The sequence below is a fragment of the Hyperolius riggenbachi genome, chromosome 6, assembly GCF_040937935.1.
Source record: "Hyperolius riggenbachi isolate aHypRig1 chromosome 6, aHypRig1.pri, whole genome shotgun sequence".
Taxonomy (NCBI): Eukaryota; Metazoa; Chordata; class Amphibia; order Anura; family Hyperoliidae; genus Hyperolius; species Hyperolius riggenbachi.
Window position 1 is genome coordinate 93144465 of NC_090651.1, and position 20627 is coordinate 93165091.

At 43.6% G+C, this 20627-nt stretch overlaps 1 protein-coding gene across 6 annotated transcripts in view; it reads right to left on the reverse strand.

The window, feature by feature from the left end:
• Window positions 1-20627, reverse strand: part of SMG7 (SMG7 nonsense mediated mRNA decay factor) — a 107439-nt gene that overhangs the window by 17973 nt on the left and 68839 nt on the right. For all 6 annotated transcript variants that reach the window (XM_068239667.1, XM_068239668.1, XM_068239666.1 and 3 more), the window contains 4 exons: window positions 16892-16962; window positions 4526-4586; window positions 4270-4389; window positions 1415-1850 (listed from right to left, as the gene is read on the reverse strand). In XM_068239667.1, the coding sequence (XP_068095768.1) occupies window positions 1415-1850; window positions 4270-4389; window positions 4526-4586; window positions 16892-16962 (688 nt within the window). The remainder of the gene's footprint in view (window positions 1-1414; window positions 1851-4269; window positions 4390-4525; window positions 4587-16891; window positions 16963-20627) is intronic.

Consider the following 20627-nt stretch of genomic DNA (forward strand, 5'->3'; position numbering starts at 1 on the left):
TAAATTAGTGCTCCCATCCAGTTCTCATTAATGTCATTTATTGGTGTGTAAGGATAGGGGAGGCCTGAATACCCGGAGTCCAATGTCCATCAGCAAACATCTATCTGGGTGTATTAAAGAGAACCCGAGGTGGCTTTGTATAACGTTAGTGGGGCACAGAGGCTGGTTGGGCACACTAACACCAGCCTCTGTTGCCCCATTGTGTGTGTCAAAGACCCCCCTGCTCGCCGCTATACCCCCGCAATGCTGGCGACACGCAGCGTGTCGCCAGCACAATGTTTACCCTAGCGCTGTCTGTCAGCGCCGCTCCGCCGCCTCCTCCGCATCGCCGCTACCCGCCCTCGTCCCTTCCCTCACGCTGATTGGAGGGAAGGGACGAGGGCGGGTAGCGGCGATGCGGAGGAGGCGGGGGAGCGGCGCTGACAGACAGCGCTAGGGTAAACATTGTGCTGGCGACGCGCTGCGTGTCGCCAGCACTGCGGGGAGGATAGCGGCGAGCAGGGGGGTCTTTGACACACACAATGGGGCAACAGAGGCTGGTGTTAGTGTGCCCAACCAGCCTCTGTGCCCCACTAACGTTATACAAAGCCACCTCGGGTTCTCTTTAAGGGGTGCAAAGTTTTTCCCAACACAGGCCTCTGCAAGGTGGTAATCTCAATGTTATCGGTTATACTTTGAAAATTGGGGGAGAGATATTTAGGATACTGTTCTATTTCTATTTGCCCCACTTTGCTTCTTACTATGTTACTTTGAATTATAGTTACCCTGATCATTGCACCATTTTAATAATGCAATATCCTAAGTTAGAGATTGCTTTAAAGCTCAAGTAATCCAAACCTGAACAAAAATTATCAAAGCAATCATATAGATCACTGAAAATGATAAGTATTACATTTAGATCTGAACCATTCAAATGGAAACCCCAATTGTGCAGCTCTGCACACCTGCAGCTGTGCTCCTATCCATACATACCTAAATGGAAGTGAGAGGAACATGGAGGCTGCCATCTTCATTCTCTAACAATGACTGGTATTGTTTAAAAGGAAATGAGATCTCTGCTTCTAGCTCTCCATTACCACTTCTGTCCTGTGACTGCAAATCTCACCTCATCACACAGAGGATTCATGGATTCTACCGAATTAAGTAATAAGCTCAGTACAGGAGAATTTAAAATCTGACCACCAATCAAAAGTTTGTCCGTAGTTTTGGACCGAGTAGGGAAGGGATGGAACATCTTTGTGACATTTCGTAATATACCAGTTCTAGAAAAGCCAAGAAAAAGCTATGCAAATACAGCTATAGTAAGCGGAGAGTTAAGGTTAAGATATCTTTGTATCTAGAACAGAGACATTTCATGAGCATTCGCCATTCATTATGTGACAATCCTTCTCCCCATCCAAAGTCATAAGCGCACCTGTACAGCAATGCTCTGCTTTGCAGGCTCCTGGAGTTTTTCAGCAGCAGTTGTCTTCTTGGGTTCAATCTTCCTCTTACTGTTATTGTCCTTCTTGTTCCCAGCAGCATTCATGCCCTTGTTATAGTCTCTTTGTTCCTTGCCAGCATTCACCGTTCTGGTGTAGCTTCGTGCTGGCAACTCCCGGTTTACTTCCTGTGGTTTAATGTTCTCTTTGAAAGTGACCACTGGCTTTTCAGAGGAATCACAGCTCAGGCTGCGACCAGTGGACAGTACGGATTTTAAACCAGGACTCCCTTCGGTTCTTTGCGTCTCTGATTTGTTGTTTTCCTGTAGAGAAGATATGTCCTCTACATAATCAGGATCTTCTATCATCAATTCAGGGATGTCAGTGGAGAAGGTAACCACCCCCTCAACACTATGATACTGCATGAGCCTGTAAGAGCACAAACGATGTTAGATGTTGAAAATCAATATCAAAACAAAAAATAAATAAATCATAAAATCATGAGTTATCCCCTGGTGTATCCTGACAGATTTAGGAGACATCATTTCACCAACCACAGCTCCCGAGATAGCACTCTTGCCTTACAGTGCTGGGTCTCTGATTTGTATCCCAGCCAGGGGCTCTAGCTGCACAGAGTGTGTATTTCCCCTACATTGGGCCCTAGACTACAATGGACACATGAATATGGTAGGCATTAGATTGTGAGCTCCTCTGAGGGACAATTAAGGACATGAATATATATACTCTGTAAAAGTGCTGCTGTAGATGTCAGTGCTATAACTACTAAATAATAAAAACAACAACTAGTACACCTTCCCATAGGCCTCTCAAATGGCTAAAAGTCACACTAGTTCTTTTGGTTTACTCTGCTAGAAAACAGGGGTGGTGCAATTTCCTGCTGTGTAAATTAGTTTGCAATTTATGGGATTTGATTAACTTGGTTTCTCAAGACTCTCCATAAGGGCTGGTTTACACCCAAGCGCCGCTAATGTATCCCTATGGGATCATTCTCATTCTGTTGAACAGGAATCAAAAAGCAAACTGCGGCAAAATGGTATTGCAAAACCGTGATTGCGATTCTCATTCCGAGTGTGAACTGGCCCTTAGAAATGTTTTAGAATGCTCAAATAGTTAGCAGACAATTGTTCCGGGGGCCTCGCAGGGTCCCCCTTTATCAAGGCGTGTGGTTACGACCCTGCGAGGCCTTCAAAACAATTGTTGGATACTGATGGCTCAATAAAGAGTGTGATTCCAACTACTTTGGTGTGCTGATAAGCTGGAATGAGATTTGCTAAGTGACACTGCCTAGGTCACAATATCAAACACCCAACTTGATGAAGAGGTGTGCCCACCCACAGCTTTATGACGACTATTAGGGCTGGTTCACACGGGCGTCTGCTGAGCTTTCGCATGGCGCCGCGTTCAAACGCTAGCGTTTAAAAGCAAGCTTTGGAAGGCTTTTGGGAAGCGTTGAAGGCTAGCAGTTCTGGTCTCTGCTATGGTTTCCTGAGGTTTACCGCCTCTGAAAGCAACATGTTGCTTTCGAGACTAGACGCAACGCTGGGATCTACCGCCAGGCTTTTATGAAAGCCTGCAAAAGCCAGCACTAAACGCTCCCATTCACTTGAATGGGGACGGCGGTAGATCCCAAAAAACGCCGCGTCTGAAACGCCGCTTAAACGCCACAAAAACGCCCATGTGAACCAGCCCTAATGCTCAAAGCCTGCCGAGCATTGCCATCTACAAATTGCATGACATGATTCATACATAAAAATGAATATATGGGCCAGTCCATCAGCTAAGAGCCTGTTCACACATGGATAAAGAAGTGGCTGGATAGTGCACTGGCTAAGGGTTCTGCCTTTGATGTGGTAGACCAGAGTTCAAATCCTGGCTGGGCATATGTAAGAAATCGCCGCTGGGAGACTTGAGCGCAGGATACAGCCGGTATATGGCTTATCCTGCTGCTGAACAAGTCCCGGCGGTGATAATTACTATTCCCCCTTCAGGGCCACGTGGATGGTAGGGAATTAGGGTTTTAAATGTTTTAAAAGTAACTTCAGCACAGTCTTCTGACGGCGCCAAAGTCACTCACTGTGCACCACTATAGCCGTAATTCCTATTACGATCTATGGTAGCGCTGGCATCTGGCCAAATCGCCTGGCTAGGGTCAGTACCTATTCAGTAATTCCTTGGGCAAGAATCTCTAACACTGTAGGGTGGCTCTTTAGTAGCTGCAGCTCTTGAGCGCTTTGAGTCCAACAGGAAGGGGTCTCTACAACAGCAATGATAAGAGACTGGTTTGGACAACAAGCAGGGACAGCTTGTTGGTGATGGGACAACAGACCCATCACCAACAAGACTGGACCGGAACGCAGAACTTCCTCTCCTCTAACAGACAAGAAAGAGCATAACAACCTTAAAAGAAAAACATTTTTCTTCCAGCTGATACAAATCCTGCCACAAATCTGGAGTGTCTACGTCTTGCTTTTATGAAAGCAGACATATTAACATCCTGTGTCTACAAATTAGCTGCTCTGCCGAGGCAGCCAGCAGACAGCTGAGAGATCAAATTATAGTTGTGATAAGTCACAGATGAGCTGGAATTAGACAGGCAAAACTAAAAATACATAGAGGGTGCAAGTCTCTTTTCCTTCTGTCCTGTGCAAGAGTTCAGGCCCACTTTAATAAATATTTGAGGCATAAGGGCTCACATTGCGTAACACATTGGTAGCTGTCTGATTGTAATGCATAGCAATGCTGTGAATGAGTGCATTGAGATCAGCTGTAAAGTTCTGCTTCCAAGTCACATGACAGAAGTGATGAGGAGACAAAGTGTGGCACCAACCTGGGCTGATTTTCACAAATCCACTTTCCCAATGACACAAGGCGCATCGGTCGCAGCCGGCGATGCTGAGCCGCCCGGTCTCCAATAATGGCTTGATGACCTCTAGAAAAATCAAGGTTCCTGAACAGAAACAGAAAAAAAAATTTGTACCCAAGCCAGATAAATCACACAAGTTTACTTTATTTATGATTTTTTTTTAAGCATGGCAACAATGAAAGAACAGATTCGCAAAAAATAAAGGATTATCGTATGTAACCTGAATGCTGGTCGGAGAGCCAGAAACCCCTGCAGCTCAAACTCCTCTGGAAGTGGCAACACTGGTGGCAAAAAAAACAAACAAAAGACTAATGAGATTTACATGTTAAACCTACAAACACATGAGCATTCCAGAAAACATGCACATTCATAAAATAGATGGCTTAGTACAGCCTGCTGGTAAATTTATGTAAATCATCTTCCTAAGATAAACCTTGTGCCCACTTCTCACTACCGGTCATTTGAACTGCTCATTACAGATATGGACCTCTTGTTAGTGGGCAGTGTGACCAAAATATGGCTTCTGAAACGGAATTTGAAACTTCCATGCTTGTATGTACCAGATTTCAGAGATCTGATGTGCTTGGGAACAAAAGGGAGCCAGCTCTTAGACAAGGTTCACACTTGCGAACACAAGATTTAGCATTACTTTTATACGGCGACTGCGTTTTGCAACGCAAACAAGGGTGAAATGCTGCATGCAGTGTGTGTTTGAAATTGGTGACAATCACAAATGTGCGATTAGCAACACACAAGTCACCAGCAAAAAAGCGTCCCCAAGGTTGCCTAAGGACATCCAAGTTTGACTGCCCAGTTTTATCACCTCTATGTAGTATAAGGGATTAACAATAATACTATGAACAGATTATGTAGGTAAGCTCTTATACTACATGCAAGTGGTAAAATTGCCCAATCAAAATTGGATGTATACGCACCCCAAGTTTCATAACCAGTTTAGCAAAATGACACTTACCGTATTTGTCGCCGTATAAGACACTTTCTCCCCCAAAAATGGGGATAAAAAGTCCCTGCGTCTTAAACGGCGAATACAGGGAATCCCCGACTTACAAACTCCCGCCGATACATACCGCCAACCCGTCCCCATGTTGTCCTGCCTTCTGTCCCCGTGCCTCCACTTTTCTCCCTTGTGTCACCGCTTCCCCTGTATATGTATTAGACTGTAGCAGCAGCTGTCTTACTCCAGCAGCGCCTGCAGGGATCGCTGACCTCTTTTCTCTTCTGCACTTCTCCCTCCAGTGAACAGCTTGTACTGATCGCGTCAGTACAGGCTAACATATACAGGGGGAGCGGGAGACATGGGGAAGGTAAGCGGAGGCACAGGGACAGAACGGGCACACCGGGGACAGAAAAGTGAGTGTGTGAGTGTGTGTGTGTGTGTGTGAGTGAGTGTGTGTGTATGGTGTGGTGTGTGGTGTGTGTGTGGTGTGTGTGTGCGTGTGGTGTGTGTGTGCGTGTGGTGTGTGTGCGTGTGGTGTGTGTGCGTGTGGTGTGTGTGCGTGTGGTGTGTGTGCGTGTGGTGTGTGTGCGTGTGGTGTGTGTGCGTGTGGTGTGTGTGCGTGTGGTGTGTGTGTGTGTGTTGTGTGTGTGTGTGTGTGTGTGGTGTGTTGTGTGTGTGTGTGTGTGTGGTGTGTGTGTGTGTGTGGGTGGGTGGTGTGGGTGGTGTGTGGGTGGTGTGTGTGTGGTGTGTGTGTGGTGTGTGTGTGGTGCGTGTGTGGTGCGTGCGTGCACCTGGGGACAGAAGAGCGGGGACACCTGGGAGGACAGAAGGGGACACATGGGAGGACACCAATTGGGGGAGAACATCTACAAGACGCTCCTCGAATATGGACGCACCAGGTTTAGTATATTCTTTTATTTTATTTTTTCTCCTGGCTTTTGCCCTCTAAACCTAGGTGTGTCATATTCTGGAGCGTCTTATATGGCAGAAAATACGGTACATTTTAAAAGGTAAGGGCTGGTGATTTTAGATACAAAGAACAAATAATCTAGATTATGTGCGATAACCACACAGAACACATCGCTGGAGAAACGTTATGTGGTAGAAAGAATGAGGTTTGAAGATTGGACTTCTGCAGCATAGCAAGACCACAATGCATACCACCAGTATATTCCCTGTACTACGGCTCTTCAGCAATGGTATTTACTTCCTGAATTGCATCAGCAACTCCACAAGATCACTTATTAGAAAATGTAAAATGTAATTTCTTGTAGTTCTCATAACAAATGGTTTTATGAATGAGTCAGAACTGCCATCTGGTGGTTAAGCAGAGGAAAAATCTAATCCATTAAAACATTTTTAAAAAAAAATGAATAAAAATATTTCTATTCATATAGAACGGACATTGTTCATGCAGCCATTTTCACAATCACTCACTAAATGTTTCTCAGAAGAAGGAGCTCATAATCTAGTCCCTCCCTATCACAGTCACAAAGTATCACCAAAACCACAGGCTCTTTTCCACTATGAAATGTGATCGCAATCTCGCTTCAATTTTCACCATGTGATTGCGATTGCGCTACTACACTCAGTATAGTAAAGCTCAATCCCATCAGAAACACGGCAAGACGACGATTGCGTTGACCAAAATCGCATCGCAATCGGATTGCACTAATAGAAATTGCAGCTACAGTTTCCATTAGTTTAATGTACCTTGCGATTTACCCTGCGATTTGATTCTGATCGCAAATCGCAAGGTACATTAAACTAATGGAAACTGCAGCAGCAATTTCCATTAGTGCGATCCGGTCTGCTTTGAAGTGGTGAAAATAGTGCGGAGTCTGAGAGGAGAGCCGTGAGAGGAGTGCTGGGAGCAGTGACTCACAAGCAGTAGCAGTGAGAGCTGTGACTGACAGGAGCAGGGAGCCAATAGAAACATCCCATCTTCTGTAAGTCTGAATGATGGAATCTGATAGGCCCCGCAGCGTTCTCAGACGGGACAAGCTTTTAAACCACCCAGGCGGAAGCAGAGCAAGATTGGAACAAAACGGGCTTCCCCTGAATACCTAAGCATGGCATGTGTAACATTTCTTGGAAGTTGTTGCAATTAAATAGAATGTTAAGATAGACTAATGCTAGGTATACACCATACAATTTTGTGTTAGATAGATGGTTCGATAAATAAGATCGGACATGTCGGAAATTATCTTCGATTGTTTTTCTGACCGATTTCTCATAGAAGTGAAAGGAAATACCGTAGATAAGAAAAGATAACAGAATCTATCGAAAAATCGGATCTGAAATCGGTCGGAAAATCGACTTAAAAAAAAAACGCATCGTGTGTACCCAGCATAAGACAGATTCAGAGCAAGAGGCGGCAATATAGCAAAACATCTAAAAGGATGTCTGGGATGCCTCTTACTATTGTAATGCCCTCACTGTACGGAAACAGCTTGTAACAACACAGAGACACTCCATTCTCTTCTGCTGTTCTGAACAGGTTTTTGTCAATGGGCTTCGGTAATTTACCGACCTTCTACCGCTCACAAACGTCAAATACCGAATGCGGTATTTTCCCAACCAGATTTGTTTTTCGCACAGCCTTTTATAGAATCGACCACATAATAAGTATTAATGGCAAACATCTGAGCTCAATTTGTATCTATGTGAATATTCACCACCGTCACTTTGTAGCATTTCAAACAGAAGCTGGCAGATCGGAATGTCAGACATCGCTGCCAGTTAATGGGATTAGATCAGGTGCTGAAATAAGTACAAATGACTTGTGCAGCCAATTACTTCTGCAGCAAGACTTGGCTTCTGACAGTCATGGTCACAGTACTCTAGAAGATTACTGTTGTCAATGCGGCAAAAAAAGGAGAAATTTGCATTTCCTGTCAAAGTATTGAAGATTTTAAGATGGCTGCAGACTGAAACAGAAAGAATACTGCCCAAACACTTGTGCAACCCTGATCTATATTTAATGTAATATTAAAATAAGCATCCGGAGAGGAAACTGGAGGCTGCCACTGCTCACCCCCTGCCTCCTTGGCAGTAATGCTGAACCCTTGGCTAGAGTACCTAATAAGTAACTCTCTTGGAACAGATAGGATTTCTCCCAGAGTTACAGCCAGACTTTCCAGATGGCAGTTAGCAGGGATCACTTCTGCAGTTCTCATTACAGGAAGACTGTAAACTTATTTTTTGCAAACTGCAAGCAATTGGATGACTAGCTGGAACATGGACGGTTTGCTTGTTGTCACAGGCAGCTGGTCAATCAAAAGAAATGTGTGCTTGCTCAGTTCTGTGCTCGATGCATTGGTGACTGAAGCAAGGCCATGCTGCATGTGTCTTTAAAATGCAGAGCTCGGACTTCCGGTTCCGGCGCCCGGATGGTGGCAGGCTGAAAGAGGAGCTCCGCACACCGATCCCCCTCCGCTAAACTGCACGGCAGAAAAAGCACCCCCTGCACAGCCACGACATAGAGGGAGGACACCGGAGCGCTCAGGCACGGAATCCGCCGCTTATGGATCGCTACTTGCTGCGATCCGTCCCACGCAAAGGAAAGGCCGACATGGAGCACACCAAGATGGCCGCCGCGGCCTCCCCACAGCACATGGAGCAGTCTCAGCCCCCACAGGGAGAGGACACTTCTCAGCGGGCGGCAGACTGGGGGTCGGAAGATGAACTCTCCACACAGCAGTCAGGTGAGGGGGATAAACTGGCCATAGACTATAAACTTTTGGCAACGGAGGTGGCCAGACAGTTAGCCCCAGAGCTGCAGGCCACGCTGCAGGCTACTTTAGATAAGTCCATCCAGGCCATTAATAGTAATCTCCAAGCACATGCCCAGAGGCTGACGCATGCTGAATTTAGGATTCAATCTTTAGAAGATGAAGCAGCTAAAGAAAGCACAGATCATAAGAAATTGCTTGAGGAGAACAAAGCTATTAAAGACAAGTTACAGGATCTAGAGAATAGGTCACGGAGAAATAATATCAGAGTGGTGGGGGTCCCGGAAAATATAGCAGCTCCTGCTCTCCGAGAGTTGTGCATGACAACAATCCCCAAAATGCTGGGGTTCAAAAGGCCCATGAAAGTAGAACGAGCCCATAGGGTCGGGCCGCCCCGCTCTGACCAGGATACAAAGCCCCCCAGACTGGTGCTCGCTCGCTATCTAGACTTTGCTGAAAAAGCAGACCTGTTAAGAGCCTACAGGGACCTGGGACATCCGCTGGACTATCAAGGCCGAAAAGTATTCTTGTTTAATGATTACTCTGTGGAGGTGTCCAAAAAACGTCAGCTATTCAAGTCTGCATGTGAAATGTGTATAGGCATGAAGTGGAAATTCGCATTGCAATACCCAGCAACGATGAGGATCACAGACGACAAAGACAAGGATCATATATTTACATCTGCCACTGAGGCTTTATCCTTTTTACGCTCAGTGTCTGAAAATGCCACAAATGATTGACTCTCTTTATATCAACCTTCAAGCTTGAGGGTTTGTCAGCAGGGGGTGCTGTTGTATAGCTAGAGAAAGGTTTGAGCCAAAATGACATAGCATATGTTATTTTCTATTAATGATCACATTCTGGTATACTTTGGTATTAAAGTTTGAGTTAATGCTCTAGAAAAATATCACAAAAAAAAGCCTGAGAGTGGTGAGAGGGGGACCGGTTTTGGAGATGGAGGAAGGTCATCCGGGAAAAAAGTGAAGTCACATTATGTGGGGTTATATGTGTTGGATAATAATTTTTGTTTGGTTTTCAGGTTGGGGAATCTACAAGGGGGGGAAAGGGAAGGGATGGGTCCTGGCTAAGCCACTCCAGATCAGACGGGTTAAATTGTCAGTGGACGCTTGGTGGTCACTAGATCCAACATTTTCGTGGAAATGGCATTACGAGTAACAACATGGAATGTTAAGGGACTTCGGTCCCCGGGTAAGCGATCAATTATCTTAAGACATCTAAAGAAGGTAAAGACTGATATTGCATTACTACAGGAATGCCATCTAACAAGAGACCAATTTAATTATATGCGTAAATCTTGGGTGGGACAAGTATATGGTTCGCCAGCTCAGGGGAAAAAGGCGGGGGTACTCATATTAATACATAAACAAGTACAGGGTCAGATAATCGAGGAACAATGCGACAAAGAAGGGAGATGGGTAAGGATTAAGCTTCGTTTAGCGGGTGAGGAGGTGTCGATCATGAGTGTATACGGGCCTAATGCTGAGGATAAGTCCTTTTTTGCAGATCTTTTGACCAATACCCTTTCCGCCGACACGTGCAAATTCATTCAAGGGGGAGACTTTAATGCTATGGCTAATTTGGGGGAAGATAGATCCAAAAGAAGAGCAGCCAGCTCTCAAACTGTAGCTAAATCTGTCCTATTCCAGGATTATATCCAAACGGCAAGTCTATGTGACGGCTGGAGGTCATTACACCCAGATGGTGAGGAGTTTACTTTTTATTCACCCCCTCATGACATATGGTCAAGGCTAGACTACTTTTTATTATCCCAAAGGGCCATGTCCCAGGTTCTAACCATTGATATCTTAGACTTAGTAATCTCCGACCATGCTCCAGTACAAATGACCTTCTCCACTACGGTACCTAAGGGGACGGACATACTGTGGCGGTTCCCATCCTACTTGTATGAGGATGAGGGATTTGCACACCTGCTCCAGCAATGGTGGTGGGAGTACAAGGAAGATAATCAGGCACATATAAAAGACATCTTTTTATTTTGGGAGGCAGCTAAACCCACTTTAAGGGGGAGAATTATAAGTTATGTAGCAGCCAAGCGTAAAGCAGCACATAACCAGTATATGAAATCAATAGAATCGCTACGGGCGGCTCATAAGAATTTCCTTGATAACCCCTCACCTGAGGCAAGACTAGAATGGCAAAAAGTTAAAAGAGACACGGAAATAAATTTAAAGACACGGGATATGTACCTAAAATCCTATAAAGATTTATACTTCTACAAATTCGGTAATAAAATAGGTACATTACTTTCTCGCATGTCAAAACCCCCTTTTAACACCACAGTAATCACTTCTCTCCAATCACCTCTAGGCCAGGTAGAACACAACCCTAAAAATATCAACACCATATTCCAAGAGTTCTACAAAAAATTATATGCTGATACTATCACTACAGGGACTAGGGACACAGTGCAGAGCTGGCTGGACAGAGTGTCTCTTCCTTCTCTCTCAGAGGAGGATCTATTGGAACTAAACTCCCCTATAATCGAGAATGAAGTTCAGAACACGATCAGGAATCTTGCTAATGGTAAGGCGCCGGGCCCAGACGGATTATCTTCGGAATTTTTCAAACTAATACGCCAGGACCTGGTGCCATATCTGACGACTCTTTTTAACACAATTCTGAGGGAGGGTAGATACCCCACATCGGCAAACATGGCTTATATCAAATTACTTCCCAAAGCCGGCAAGGATCCCCTATTACCAGGATCATATCGGCCGATATCTCTAATTAACCAAGATATAAAAATACTATCAAAAATAATGGCGGATCGTTTGGCTAATCTTCTTCCCAAGCTTGTCAGCCCACACCAAGTGGGATTTGTCAGAAATAGATCAGCAGTAGCCAATGTTAGGAAACTACTCCTGGTCCAAGATTATGCTAAAGCCTATCCCGAAACATGCAAAAATTATGCCATTTTAATGATCGATGCGGAAAAGGCCTTCGATAATGTATCCTGGGAGTGGCTTGAGGGCGTGTTGGATAAAATGAAAATCACTGGCTCGTTACGAAACTTAATAAAAGCTATGCATATAAATCCCAGTGCCCGTATTTACACCCCAGGTTTTTTGTCTGACCCTTTTACGCTTGAGAAGGGCACGAGACAGGGGTGCCCCTTGTCACCTTTGCTCTTTAATCTAGCCTTGGAGCCTATGACCCGATTTCTTGAGGCGAATATTGCGGGAATCACTATCGGGGGACATAAAGTGTCGCAAGCCATGTTTGCCGATGATATTCTGTTATTCTTACAGGATCCGATGATACAACTAGAACAGGTACTGGGGAAAATTGAGGAAATAGGTAAATTAAGTGGCTTCAAAGTTAATGTATCCAAATGCGAACTAATGTACTTATCCAAATTGGCCCCGAAAATAAATATGACACACCTCCCAGTTAAGATCTGCTCGCAGGTAACTTATTTAGGAATCAAATTCCCTAGAGACCCATCTCTTATGTACTCAAAAAATTATTACCCCCTGATACTGGATATTAAGCGCCAACTAGCTAATTGGGAAAACCTGCCCATTAATTTAATGGGACGGGCTTCACTAATCAAATCGGTGTCTTTTGGCAGATTGCTCTATCCTCTACAGACAATACCATTGCTGATGAGGCATTCAGATGTCAAAGATTTATATAGTGCATTCATACGCTTTCTGTGGAAAAAGGGGAAGGCAAGAATAGCTCTCTCCAAGCTACAGCTCCCTAAAATCTGGGGGGGCCTAGCTCTACCCGATATACGAAGATATAATATAGCTTGTCTAACCCGTCATGTAAGGGATTGGATTAATAACTCGAGTATTTATTCAAATTATGACCTAGAGTCCTCATATGCCGAACCATGGTCCCTCTCTGGTTTGCTACACACATCATATAAGCATTTACCACCAAAATTTAGAAGTAGCAAAATTTTGAATGATACTATAGTGACTTGGAGAGAGTTGTGCAAAACATTTAACATGCCTTACCTGGTTTCTAAATATATGCCCCTACGCGGCTTGCCGGAGTTCCCGGCGAGCCTTGCCCATGGAGGTTTCTACGAATGGCAGGACAAAGGAATTCACCGGTTGGGGCAATTACTAGATTTGAATGCAGGCAAATTACTATCCTTTATGAGTATCAGGTCAAATTACGACATTCCACGCCATCATTTCCTATACTATGGCCAATTGAGATCATTTCTAGAAAGCAAGGGGAACCAATTTAAAAAAATAACCACATTGAATAAACTGGATGAATTCCTAGCCCCGCATATTCCTAAAATATCACTGTCTATGATTCAGACGGACCTCCAGCAGTTAACGGTTGCCAAAAAAGCAGCAAATAATCTCGCCAGCTGGTCTAAACATATATTAAGCGAGGACCTTCCACAAAAAATCCTTGAAGGATATGGGGTGATCCATAAACTGATAGTGGGGGAAAACTGGCGAGAGTCCCATTTAAAATTTATTCACAAGGCAAAATATGCCTTCAATATTAAATACAAGAACCCACCAGCGTATTACACACCTAAATGCCCTAAGTGTAACCAAGCGGACGCAGATTTATATCATTGTGTGTGGAGTTGTCCAATTGTGGTAGATTTTTGGAAAAAAGTAATGCAATATACTAAACAAATGTGTAAAATCCAACTGGAACTGAGCCCTCTGCTAATGCTGTTCAACTTTGAAGAACCACATACAGAGTCAGGAGACAATCCACAAGCTAACACTAAAGACCTGAGTAAACTAGCTCATCTGATCCTAATCACAGCTAGAAAGGTGATTTTCAATAAATGGATCTATGCAAGTCCTCCCACAATCTGGGATGTTAAAGAGGAACTCATGCATCTCCATCAGCTGGATAAAATGGACACACTAAACCACAAAGACAAGAAAACAAAGACATTCTTTAAAAAGTGGAAACTCTTTATTGAAAGGATTTATACACAACAGGAAATAAGGGACTTGATGGAACACTTCAAGTACACAAAATGGTATCTGACGGAACATTTGCTGGGCGCGCTCGGAAAATTAGACAATTCGTAGGGTTTCTTAGAAGTATATGATCTGGAGTGACAGGGAAGGGTGGAGGGAGGGGGGAGGGAGAAATGGGGGGGAGGGGGGAGGGGAGAGAGGATGATCAAGATAACCAGTCTCTCAAGACATTATAGAGGGAGTTTCTTATTGGACCTTTTAGTCTTAAATAATTTGGTTTGTAAAGTTACTTCCTGTGCGTTAAATATGTTAAGCTAAATACCTCATGGAGGGAATGAAACTTTGCTAATGTAACTTGTGAAAAGTCAAATAAAATGTTGTTTCAAAAAAAAAAAAATGCAGAGCTCAGTTACACAGATTCAGAAGCTAGTGAAATTAGAAAGTTTCTTCCCCATCATGGGGCGAGTCAGTAGGAGGTGACATCCTTGGCACTCAGGACTTACCTGCTATCTGTTTTCTCATTGATGGTCTGTAGACTATGCAATTCAGGTTTTTAATATCTGATAAAGGAACATGGCCATAGGATGCCTGCGCCCTGCCTCTGCCCTCCTTAGTATATGTGAGAATCACACCAGGTTTTCTTGAAACATTTGTTTTACTTCTGACTGACATTTTACAGTGCAGATTTGCAAATGAAACAAGAAATAGGACTTGGTCGTATGGCAACAAGCACAATGCTATCCATTCACATGGCCCTGTTGTGCAGGTTTATCTCTGACAAGCTGTTGTAGGTTAACAGTATTACTGTCACCAATATGATACAGCTAGAGATGGTGACAGTTGGCCAATCAGAGAAGCTTACTTGAAGCAGGAAGGATCGGCACAATTTACAACGCAGGCCGAAGAATTGGGCTAAGTTCACACTTGCAGCCTGCGGGGACCGTGCATGTCATTTTCCACATACCCCGCATGTTCGTTTCCATTACAACTTGCACAGTTTGGCACATTGTTAGTAACTGTAAATAAGAATGCCCGGTGTACAAATAAAAAAAAAATCTGCACGTTATAATTTTTTTTTATGTAAACAAACTCCTTAACCACCCTGGTGTTCTATTAAGATCGCCAGGGTGGCGGCGCAGCAGTATTTTTATTTTTTTATTTTTTTTTTAAACCATGTAGCCTAGCGCTAGCTACATGATTCCCCTCCTCCCGGCGGCGAGGGGGTGCTAGCTGCGTGTTTAAAAAAAAAAAAAAAAAAGGTTAAAAAAAAAAAAATCGGCCCAGCAGGGTCTGAGCGGCGCCATCTATGGGTCATGGACGAACTAAGCTCGTCTATACCGCTAAAATGGTTAAAGGATGTCTGAGGTGGAAAAAATAAATGTACCTGGGACTTCTTCCAGCCCCTAGAAGCCATTTCTGTCCCTCGCCGTAGCGGTGCTGTTCTCCTGGGTCCTGCTGGCAGCCTCTAAGGATTGCCAAACCTCAATGGGTTGGCATCTTCTGTACTTGCGCGTGCAGAAACCCCCCCTCCCCCCCCCCCCCCCCCGTCATCAGGAGCCTACTGTGTAGATGCAGTATGCCCTTAGTGACTGTGCATTCTCGAGCAAGCGTACGCTTGCGCAGAATACACCGAAGCATTGGGGGTTGGCGATCCTTGGAGGCTGCCAGCGAGACCCGGGAGAAAAGCAGAGCTACGGTGAGGGACACAAATGACTTCTAGGAGCTGGAAGAGGCCCCAGGTAAGTAAAACTACATTTATTTTGTCACCTTGGAAACCCTTTAACATCAGCCGACAGGATTAATAGAAATTTGCATGCTGGAAAATCACGCATAATCCGCATGTGACACTTTAGATGCGAAAATACGTGCATCCCAGCTCTCCTAGGGAATTAGACACAGCTGAGGCGCATGCCCATTTAGCCGGAGCTGGAGTTCCGTGACGTCAGCTGCATGCAGACACGCCGCGCCAGGTTTAAATCCCCGGATATACAGCTCTATAGTAATACAGCCTCGGAAGAAGCACCCACTGGCTCGAAACGGCTGCCGGGCTCACTTTGGGCCCTGCACTCACTGTTTGTAGCCGTCATCACTGCAGTATGTTGGACTTCGTTTCCATGATTTAACTGCAAACTATGTGTGTCTACATGAATAAAAATTTGCATTTGAATTAAAACTTCCACAGTATAGAAATCTATGCCCCAGCATGCCAGCCTGATTGGAATTTTGATCACATTGTGGCCAAAAACAATCCAAATTATTGTTCATAATGAAAATTGATTAATTGGAGGGAGTCGGAGCGGCAGTAGAGCGACAACTCACCCAGCTATGCAGTTTGAAGCAGAGAGAAATATGAGAAGGTGATAAATGGCAGTGACTGCAGGCCAGATGACTAGAGATTAAGGTGTTGGGGGGTTGTGGGCCATGGGGCGTCTTAGTCTAATAGCAACCAGTGTGTGACGGCTGGGGTTGAGAGGGATGGAGGGGCGCAATTTGGTGGCTCAGCCTTGGGTAGTGGAGGACCTTGTCCCGGCTCTGTTGCACGGCATCAAGCAGTGCAATGGTGTGATTTGATTGATTTTACAATAGATTTCATCTGTATGCAGTGTGTGGAAGGTATACATCCCAATCAGAAAGAAGTCCATTTTTTTTTTACTACGTCGGGCTGTGCCCTATTTCTATATGTGGATACCTTTACTCCATACACCTAAAAAAGGGCAGTCTTATAGCAAGAATGTTCACACAAGTTTGGTTTACTTCACAGTATTTGGACACAGGTACACTTTAAAGAAATCCAAGCATAAGAAATAAGGTAGGCTGCAATGTCTGGCCTCTTCTGAAGAAAAGTATGGGTTGCCATATGTTATGGTGATGGTGACTAAATGGCATTAACATGTCCAGAGTATACTGACCCAGAGTAAAAATGCATGCATGTTACTTACTGTTTGCACTACACAGGTCTTCCTCAAGCACATGGAAGCTGTTTAACAGAGTAATCAGCCATGGCCACACACTGGAAAGAGAAAATGATATTTTCAGAAAGTTACAAGGAATATATTTCGTTAGGGCCCATTTCCACTAAAGCCAATTTCAGCAAGAATCTGCATAGTTTCCCTGCAGGCAAGAGGGACGGGGAAAAGCTGCCTATCTAACCCTACAGCTTGCTGTCGAGATCCCACTTTGGTGTGAATCTGAATGGCATGCTGCAGGTTTTTGCAGCACGCAGCCAAATCGCTATAGCAGTGCATAGCATGGCTTAGCAATTCAGCCTGGGGTAGTGGCAGCAGAATGAGAGCCACGTCCAAATCAGACATCTCCTAGTGAAAATGGGCCCTTAAAGAGGAACTCCAGTGAAAATGTAATAAAAAAATGCTTCATTTTTACAATAATTATGTATAAATGATTTAGTCAGTGTTTGCTCATTGTAAAATCTTTTAAATCCCTGATTTACATTCTGACATTTATTACATGGTGAAATTTTTGGCAGGTGATGTAGCTGCTGCATGCTTTTTTGGCAGTTGGAAACAGCTGTAAACAGCCATTTCCCACAATGCAACAAGGTTCACAGACCGGAAACTGCCAGGAGTACCACGGTCCTCAGAGTTTCTTGTGGGAGGGGCTTCACCACAATATCAGTCATACAGCACCCCCTGATGGTCTGTTTGTGAAAAGGAATAGATTTCTCATGTAAAAGGAGGTATCCGCTACTGATTTGGATAAAGTTCATTTCTTGGTCGGAGTTTCTCTTTAAGGTGGCCATACATCCAGGGCTGTGGAGTCGGTACAAAAATCATCCAACTCCAACTTCTGAGTTTATGAAACCACTGACTCCAGGTACCCAAAATTGCTCTGACTCTGAGACTCAGACTCCACAGCCCTGCATACATCTAGTGAATTGGCTGTACGATCGACAACTCAATTGAATCATTTTATAGAATCGAGAGGGAATAGAGTGTGTTCCAGTATGCCCAATCAATGAAAAGTGGCTGATATCATGTAGAATCGACCAGCTTATCGATCGAGCAGGATGCAAGAGATCGGTCGATCGTACAGGATTTGGCTACTGTTCACATGTCATTCTATCAACTCTAAATTGATTTTTGTATTCAGAGCAGGGAGATACAACTATTTAGAAATGAAGGTGAATTGCATAGGATATCACCTGTAATGTGTGGGCCATTAGTCGATCCGACTTTTGATCAATCATACTGAAGTTGATTCCTTGATAAAGTCGATCGCTTTGTCGATTGAATCAGAATCGCTAGGTGTAGGGCTACCTTTAATGTGAGCAAACACCACTTACAAATAATTCATTCATGGGAATTCAGACACAATCACTCCACCCAGAGAGAAGGAAACTCCCTAGAAGTACCAGCAGGCTCACATCTGCATGGATTTTATATGAATAAATAGCAAAAAACCCCAAACCTCCCTCCCCCAAAAAACACCTAAACTTGAAAAAGCAATTTGTAAGTGGAATTTTAATGCTTGTGAAAAGGAAGTAATTGAGGTGCAAATACTACTGAATTTGACACAATTATGTGCATTTTCACACAAATCTCTGCTGCTTGAAAAATTATTCAATTGAAAACCCACCTTGGTTGCATTTAATTGGTCCTACTCGTTACCTAAAGTGGATCCGAGATGAACTTTTACTCATTGCATAATTGTGTTCCTTTCCTATTGTTTATAGGGCATTCCTCAAGCCAAATACTTTTTTGTTTTTGTTTTAATAATCGAATTCCCTATAAACTAAACAAGCCTCGCCCACAGCTTTTCAGAGAGCCTTGGCATTTTCAGACAGTAGCAAGGGCTCATGGGAGCTCAGTCTGGGCAGGAGGAGGGGGAGGTATTACTAGCCAGAGATTTCAGAGGCAGAGGGGAAACGGGAGGAGGGAGAAAACATGGCTGCTGTCATTGTATCACAGGAAGAAATAATCATATTCTATTGAAACGGTTTGCAGCTAGATTTGCTGTGTAAACTATCTAAACTTTAGATAAGATACAGTATATAGACAAGTTACTTCTTATAGTTAGTTTTTCATCTCAGATCCGCTTTAACCACTTCGTCCACAGGTCAGTAGATATACGTCCTCTGGGACTTCATCTAAGCCACAGGTCAGTAGATATACGTCTTGTAGCAGAAGCAGTGCTGTGCAGGATTGGGCTTGCTCCTGTGCACATTTCTGGCACTATTTGATGCAGGACTAATTGGTGAATGGGAATATAAGTTTCCTGAGCTAATGAGATTGATTTTTACTATTAAAAATACTTGTATTTTCTCATTTCATAGTGAAAAACACACTTTGTAGCACTATTTCAGAATCAAATATCTTCACCATAAATTGTGACAGAAACATAATCGAAGTTTTGTGATAAGCAGTAAGAATAGCCAAACAAAATGTGTGTTTTTATCGACAGTAGCACTTTTTATTTTTAAACTAGAATTGGTAAAACTGAGAAATACATGTTTTTTCTATTTTTTTCTTTGTTTTTTCCATTAAAATTCATAGAAGACAAAATTGTTTGAGGGAAAAAATGGCATACAATGAAAGCCTAGTTTGTCTTGAAAAAAACAATATATATTTCATTTCTGTGTCATAAGTAGGGATAAAGTTATTTCTGATTAAATAGGGACATAGCTAAACTGTCAAAACTGCTCTGGTCAATAAGTTGAAAACAAGGTCTGGATGCGAAGTGGTTAAAGAGACTCCGTAACAAAAATTGCATCCTGTTTTTTATCATCCTACAAGTTCCAAAAGCTATTCTAATGTGTTCTGGCTTACTGCAGCACTTTATACTATCACAGTCTCTGTAATAAATCAATGTATCTTTCCCCTGTCAGACTTGTCAGCCTGTGTCTGGAAGGCTGCCAAGTTCTTCAGTGTTGTGTTTCTGCTATGAACTCCCCCTTCCAGGCCCCTCTATGCACACTGCCTGTGTATTATTTAGATTAGAGCAGCTTCTCTCTTCGCTCTTATCTTTTACAAGCTGGATAAATCGTCCTCTGAGCTGGCTGGGCTTTCACATACTGAAGAATTACAGACAAGGGCAAAGCTGTTTGCAGGAGAAAAACAAGGAGCCTGAAACTTCAGTGCATGAGAACTGCATGGGGAAAGAAACACACAAATGATCTCTTGAGATTCAAAAGGAAGGCTGTATACAGCCTGATTGTGTATGGATGTATTTTCTATGTGTGGACATACTGTACATCAACCTACTTCCTGTTTTGGTGGCCATTTTGTTTGTTTATAAACAAACTTTTTAAAACTGTTTTTAACCACTTTTAATGCGGCGAGGAGCGGCAAAATTGTGACAGAGGGGAATAGGAGATGTCCCCTAACGCACTGGTATGTTTACTTTTGTGCGATTTTAACAATACAGATTCTCTTTAAAGGACAACTGAAGTGAGATGAGTATGGAGGCTGCCAGTTGCCTGGCAGCCTTGTTGGTCTTTTTGGCTGCAGTAGTGTCTGCCTGAAACAAGCATGCAGCTAATCTTGTCAGATCTGACAATAGTGTCAGAAACACATGATCTGCATATGCTCTTGTTCAGGGTCTAGGGTTAAAAGTTATTAGAGACAGAGGATCAGCAGGATAGACATGCTACTGGTATTGCTTAAAAGGAAATAAATATGGCAGCATCCATTATCCTGCTCACTCCAGTTGGTCTTTAAC